This window comes from Alosa alosa, chromosome 4, assembly GCF_017589495.1.
Source record: "Alosa alosa isolate M-15738 ecotype Scorff River chromosome 4, AALO_Geno_1.1, whole genome shotgun sequence".
NCBI lineage: Eukaryota > Metazoa > Chordata > Actinopteri > Clupeiformes > Clupeidae > Alosa > Alosa alosa.
The window spans coordinates 24261502-24269001 of NC_063192.1; the positions used below are offsets into that span (position 1 = coordinate 24261502).

General features: G+C 44.6%; 1 protein-coding gene across 1 annotated transcript in view; it reads left to right on the forward strand.

Annotated features, from left to right (window-relative positions):
• cfap74 (cilia and flagella associated protein 74) overlaps nucleotides 1–7500 on the forward strand; it is a 76479-nt gene that overhangs the window by 16649 nt on the left and 52330 nt on the right. Inside the window, 2 exon segments of the mRNA XM_048242324.1 lie at nucleotides 880–1032; nucleotides 1298–1416. Of these exon segments, the coding sequence (XP_048098281.1) occupies nucleotides 880–1032; nucleotides 1298–1416 (272 nt within the window).

The window sequence follows — 7500 nt, forward strand, 5'->3', positions numbered from 1 at the left end:
GATTCTTTTTAATGTTGTCATCAGTTAACTTCATTCAACTGCGCTTGTAGCTCTGCCGTTCAGTTGTGGACGTTCGTAAATTGCGTTTATGGGCGGACAAAGGCAGAGAAAGGCGCAGTTTACACTAGTTTGATAAATACAACGGAAACTTGGGTCTGACAGCGTTCGCAATCTGTGGTTTGTCCATGACGCTGATAACGCTACGTTCGCAAATGTACGTACATCTGGCCCTGATTGAGCCTGCGTTAAGGCCCATTCACACCAAGAACGATAACGATAACTATAACTATAACCATAACGATAAAAACCATAACGATAAAAGCGTTCACACTGAACAACAATAAACAAAGTATCTCATTGTGTTAATAAATGTGAGGGCTAAAATTCGATGGGTTCTGATTGGCTATTAGCATTTTATCGTAGTGAAAATCGCTCTGAAAGTGATCCCCAACGATATCGTTCTTCATGTCGTTATCGTTATAGTTTATGTGTGAACGTCGTCATTCATATTAACGAGAACGATATTTATTTATAGTTATCGTTATTGTCATCGTTTTTTGTGAATGGGCCTTAAGTTAGTGAGATAGCGAGGTGTTCTGATTGAGCCTACGTTAGTTAATGAGATAGCGTCATGTTCTGATTGAGCCTGCGTTAGTTAATGAGATAGCGTCATGTTCTGATTGAGCCTGTGTTAGTTAATGAGATGGCGGCGTGTTCTGATTGAGCCTGCATTAGGTAGTGAGATGGCTGCATGTTCTGATTGTCTCCACAAATGTATTCAGGTGTGTCCCATAACAGCTTGCTCAAGTAATGTTCTTGTGTGTGTGTATGAGGTGATTGTTTTGTGCCTGATTGTAATTGTTTTTAATTTGGTTTTAGTGCTCGCTGGAGGAGCTGGCTGCGAGGCCCCCAGTGAAAGAGCGCCACCCTGTGGTGGCATGTAGAGCGCAGGCTCCCCTGATGAGGAAGAAGGCTGGGAGAGGATTTAAAGGCCCCCCCTTCATCAGCAAGCCAGCTGCCATTCATTTCAAGGTACACGGTCACAACAACACCATCATCATGCTCTTACACACACACATGCACACACACACACACACACACACACAGTCATAGTTAACTCCACCATCATCATGCTCTTACACACACACACACACACACACACACACAACTCCACCCTTATCTGGCTCTTACACACACACACACACACACACACACACACACACACAGCCCAACTGCACCATCATCATGCTCACACAGACACACACACACACAGACCAACTCCACCTGTTTCTTGCAGGACTTTGACATTGGCAGGGTGTACAGGAAGAGGATCACCCTGACTAATGTGACTTACTCCACCAACTACTGCAAGCTGCTGGGCATCAGCACTCACCTGATGGACTTCATATCTCTCAGGTAGCCCTGCCTATACACAGCTCTGCTTTGCCCTGTGCGTGTGCGTGTGTGTAGGGAAAAATTGAATTCCCAGCTTCCGCCGTTGTGTCCTTGAGCAAGGCACTTAACCCCAAGTTGTTCCGGGGACAATGGCTAATATAACAGACATATGTGAGGTGCTTTGGATAGAAGCCTCTGCTAAATGAATACATGTAAATGTAATAAGAAACATAGATAAGAAACATCAGAACATTACCTACTTATGTATGTAATATAAAAAAGATATGATATACTGTATGATATAAGATATGAAATCTGATTTCAATACTCAGTGTGTGTGTGTGTGTGTGTGTCAGTCTGTCTGTCAGTCTATCTGTCTGTCTATCCTGTGTGTTCATGCAGCCATACAGATATTCTCTATAATGGCACAATCTCAGGTGTGATATTGGTTTTATACTGCAGCAACTCTGTCAGCAAAGCTGCTTATGACGTCATGATGCTATGTAATGACCATGCTATGTGTGACCCAATAATATTAAATGGCACTCCTCATAACTCCTATGGAATGGCTCTTACCCAATCATATTTAGGACATAAGTATAGCCGTGATCTTTACCTCTCCTTTGACCTTTCCCCCTGCTAATTCCTAAACCTGACCTGGCCATCTGCCATGACTATAGACCCTTTCAACAATAAAAACAAAAACAATGCTTGAACGTTCTATTTGGGCCCCAATCTACTTCCTCTGCATTAAGATAACATATGGAATGTTAAAACGGTCTTGTGGGGCCAACTATGATGCTGAGAATGGAACTCTCTTGAAAGGGTCCATACAACCCTCACGTGTTTATAGACCCTTTCATCTGCAAAAATAAACATGCAAGGCATTTCCAGTGGTACAGAAAACAACATTAAGCAAACAAAAAACAAAAAAAGGTTTTAATGTTGACATTTTATAAAGTCAGATACATTTTCATTACAACTTATCTGCATTAATTTCAAACGTTTAAACCTATATACATCATTTGTAGCATCTCCCTAAGCTATTTATTATGACTGCCGCGCAGTGAAGCAGCGGTCATATAGGTTTAGTCAGATTTGTTTTTTTTTTTTATTTTTTTTTTTCCGCATGTCCAAATTTCCGTCAAGGATTCCCGGGACACTGAAAGACTGGGGTACACGAAACTTAGTGGGCATGTAACCCCACATGGATAGCATGGAACCATCGTTTTTCTTTGTATCAGTATCCCCCGCTGGACTGGACCCCCCGAAAGGAGGGTAGGGCAGACATAGTTTTCTGTGAATATCTCGAGAACCGTAGGGTTTAGGAGGACCATTTTTTTTGTATGTTTGCCTCCAGGGGTCATGTTAACCCATTCCATGTGCACACATGTGCATAAACAGATACACACGCACACACATACATTCACAGTAATCATACGTATGACACATACTCACACAGTAGGCATATGTACACATGCATGCACATGCACAAACACACATACGCAGACAAACACACAAGCACACACACACACACACACACACACACACACACACACACACACACACACACACACACACACCCCACACATGCACACAATTCAAGAATTTCTAAGAATTATGAACAGGCAAGATGGGGGTGGGGATGAATAAAATGAATTTTACATGTAAAATCTATGAACTAATCATGTTTTGGTACTTGTTGTCTAGCAGATACCAGTGAGAATTGAGTGTGGAAAATGCAATTTAGTGAGACAGTTAGAATCATATAGGCCTTTCAGCGTGATTTATTTTTGTGGAAAAAATGTGCTGGACTGGGCGGCGGTCTAGTCTAGTTCAGTTGAGTATAACTATCTCTTCATCAAAAGAGGCTGGTAGCTCTTGGTTGTAAAGCATAGTTTTTATCCACGTATCGGGTGCTCTTGGAAAATGGGATCAGTTCATGAAAAGGAAAGCAATCCAGGCACTCCAGGAAAGGTGACGGAGGAAGGTGTATTTAAAAATGTGTTACTGGCTAATCCATTGGAAAAAACATGTGCTCTTACATGCCCTGATGAAGACCAAGTGTGGTCGAAACATGTTGCCGTTTTTTCCTATGGATTAGCCAGTAACAAATAAAGGCTTTTTAAATACACCTTCCTCCGTCACCTTTCCTGGAGTGCCTGGATTGCTTTCCTTTTCAAGTATAAATATCTATTTGTCTATCTATTTGTCTATTTGTCATGTTTGGCTGAACGTTTTTTCCGTTCTGATATGTGTTTGCTAAAGAGAGATCTTTCCTCAGTGTGCACCAGCTAATAGTGAGAAGAGAAGTAATAGCTTCTCTGAACTGCTTTGTACCATCACCAAAGTGCCTCCACCACAATTACACAAGTCCAACAACAAGGCAGACAAGCAGCAGTTGCTATGCAACAAAGAACAGCACTTTGCAAAGGCAGAGCTAGAACCCTGAGGCCTCTGGTGAGGGAGGGTGGGAGAGTGGGGGTGGGAGGTGAGGAGGGAGGCGTGAAAATGAGAAGTTAGAGGGTCCGGAGTGAGGGTGAGAGGGTGAGGAGTGAGGGAGAGAGAGTGTGAGGGGGGGAAAGGGTGAAAGTGAGGAGTGACGGTGAGAGTGAGGGAGCGACGGTGAGAGTGAGGGAGTGAGGGTGGGAGAGTGTGAGGGTGATAGAGTGAGGAGGTGAGGAGCTAGGGAGTGAGAGTGAGGGGGTGAAAGGGTGAGGGTGAGAGGAGCTAGGGGGTAAAAGAGTTGGGGTGAGAGGGTGAGGAGTGAGAGAGTGATGAGAGAAAGGGTGAGGAGTTAGAGACTGAGGGAGTAAGACAGTGAGGAATGGGATGGTGAGGAGGTGGGAGGGTGAGGAGGAGTGAGAGGGTCTGGATTTGGGAGAAGTGAAAGGGTGAGGAATGAACGGGTAAGGAGTGAGGGTGGGGAGGAGAGAGGAGGTGGAACATCCTGCATCCTGCCCTAGCATGTTCAGCCTGAAGCACTGCTCTACTTGAGCCTGTGCAAGTGTTAGGGCTGTATCATCAAGAATCTGGTGGCACAAAACATACATATAATGCATATCGTAACACTGTAAGCAAAGTGATGGGTTGCATATTTCTACATTTAATGCGATTTATACATTTAGGGAAACATTTTTTTCAATTCAAATAAAGTATATTTATATGGCACAAAACCAATTGAAGCTCTCTCAAGGTTAAAACCAAGGCACTTTGTGAATAGAGTCTGGGGACTTACGATTGGGGAACATTTCCAACACTAGCATCGTGACGGGTGTAGACTTAACTAACTTACAATAAACAGTAACAACATTGGCAGTCAGGAGTATATCCCTAGTATCTCTGAAATGAGATCTATGTGGGTGTGGCCAGGCTACTTTAAAGAGCCATAACCTGAGCTAAACTAACTTGCATGCATTGCATTGTCAGCTAAACTAACTTACATGCCTAGTTAGCTCTTCAGCTAAACTAACTCATAGAAATATACATACTGATACGATTTTATGTCGATGGGATGGCCAAAATTCGCTAAATTGGTAACACTGACAACACATGAGAACTAGTTTAGAGCTTCAGATCCAGTCCAAGATGGCGGCGGTGTTGACGCATGCTGAGAGCCCAAGGCGACATCTAGTCAGTATATATGTATATGGTACTAACTTACATGCCTGGTTAGCATCTTCAGCTATAACTTGCATGCCTAGTTACCATTGTCAGCTAAACTAACTTACATGCCTAGTAAGCCTAGCTTTAGCTTTTCAGCTAAATAAAGCACTATTCTACTGAATACCACACCAGCATCTTCAGCTAAATAAAGCACTATTTTACTACTAATAAAGTAGCTAATTTGACCATTTAATGCACTTTTTTACTGCACGCCGTGCTATTCATGAGTACATTCCCATATATTCCCACAAGTGGTGTTGCGTGTAAACAAAGTGAGTATGGTGCGTTTCTATTGTGTTTGTTTGTTCCATCCTCTCTCTGTGTGACGGCTGTTGATGTGTGCTCACTGGGCTGCTGAGTGGCAATCACCTGTGGTGAAGATTAGTAGGCTGGGATGAGGTGACGTGAAGGAACGTGCTGACAGTGTTGAGATGTGTTGGGCTGAGTGTGTGTGTGTGTGTGTATGTGTGCTGACACTGACTATGCGGATGTGCGAGTCTGGTGCACTCGCTAAAAATATTTCACAGCGCCAAACCTGCACTCCACATACCCCCCTGGAGTCGGTATCAACGCTATTTATATAAATAGACTGTGTGTGTGTGTGGTGTGTGTGTGTGTGTGTGTGTGTGTGTGTGTGTGAGAGTGTGTGTGTGTGTGTTAGTGTGAGTGCCTCTCTGTGTGTATAAGTGTGTGTGTGTGTGATTGTCTCTGTGTGTGTGAATGTGAGTGTGAGTGTGTGTCTGTGTGTGTGTGGGTGTCAGCACACTGACGTGGATGAGCACGGCTGTGTTTGCCGCGTGTTAAGGCTTTCTTTAACACCCACTGAAACTCTAAAAATGGACATTTTCTCCCTCCCCCGTTCCCACTCTTCTCTGTCTTTCCACTGCTCCCTCTCTCCATCCCTCCCTCTCTCTATCCCTCTCTCGCTCTCACAGCATATGCTCCCTTCTACTGAGTGTCTCTGTAATGTCCTGGATCTTGTCAGAGCTCATGCTCTTGTTTTCTGGAGCAGTCGTTTATCTTAGTAGAATGTCCTCTCTGACGCTTCCCCTGTCTGTTTCTGTGTCATATGTCCTCTAAAGCAGTGTGTTACACACACACACACACTCCTCTAAAACACTCTCGCATACACACACACATAAACACACACACACACACACACACAGCTCAGTGGCAGGCCTTTTTAACCCACATCACAAACCCTCTGCTGGCCTCGAGCCCAAACTTACACAAACTTTTCTCAACTTTTCTTGGACTGGGTCCTGCAGATGAGCATTCAGAGGGTTTGTTGCACACACACACACACACACACACACACACACACACACACACACACACACAGACCCTTCAGAAGAAGACTCTCACCCTGCTGTGCCCTGCAGGACACGTGTTTGTGTGTTGGTGTGTTTGTGTGTTAGAGAGAGAGGGAGAGGTTTGCACTGTGTATGTGTGCAGTTTCCAGTGAGAGGCAGCTGTAGGAGTTCAGCATGGTCAGGCTTGCATCAGTGTGTGTGTGTGTGTGTGTGTGTGTGTGTGTGTGTGTGTGTGTGTGTGTGTGTTTGAACGCATATTGTAGGATGATGGGGTTTTTTTGTGTGGATTTCTTGGTGTGTATTTGTGTGTTTGTGTGTGCATGTAAATGCTGGTGTTTTGTACGTGTTTGTGTGTGTGAGCATAATGCAGGCTGACGATCTTGTAATTGTGGTGTGTATGCCTGTGTATGTATGCTTGTGTTGTGTGATTAGTTTGTGTGTGTGTGTGTGTGTATGTGACCTTTCCCCTCTCTCACGGCCCTCTCAGTGTCATGTGTGGGAAGAAGGGGAGCAGCAGTGGCTAAGGCTGGAGGATCTTTTCTCCTGCGTTATTGACTGCAGAAACACAGCATGTGCGGGCGAGAGGGCATCTCCACCTCTCACCTCTCATCTCTTCTCTTCTCATCTCCTCCTCTCACCTCTCATCTCTTCTCATCTCCTCCTCTCACCTCTCATCTCTTCTCATCTCCTCCTCTCACCTCTCCTCTCATCTCTTCTCATCTCCTTCTCTCTCTCCTCTCATCTCATCTCTTCTTATCTCCTCCTCTCTCCTCTCCTCTTCTCTCTCCACCTCTCATCTCCTCCCTTATGTTCTCTCCTCTCACCTATCCTCTGTCATCTCCTCTTTCCTCCCTTCTTATCTCATTACCTCTCCTCTCCTCCTTTCCCTTCTCCTCTCATCTCTCCTCTCCTCTCCTCCTTTCCCTTCTCCTCTCATCTCTCCTCTCCTCTCCTCCTTTCCCTTCTCTTCTCTTCTCTTCTCTCCTCTCCTCTCCTCTCCTCCTTTTCCTTCTCCTCTCATCTCTTTTCTCCTCTCCTCCTCTCATCTCCTTACCCCTTTCTCTCCTCTCCTCTCCTTTCCTACAGTTCTCCTTTCCCGTCCATTCCTGTGTGTCTGTATGTGTGT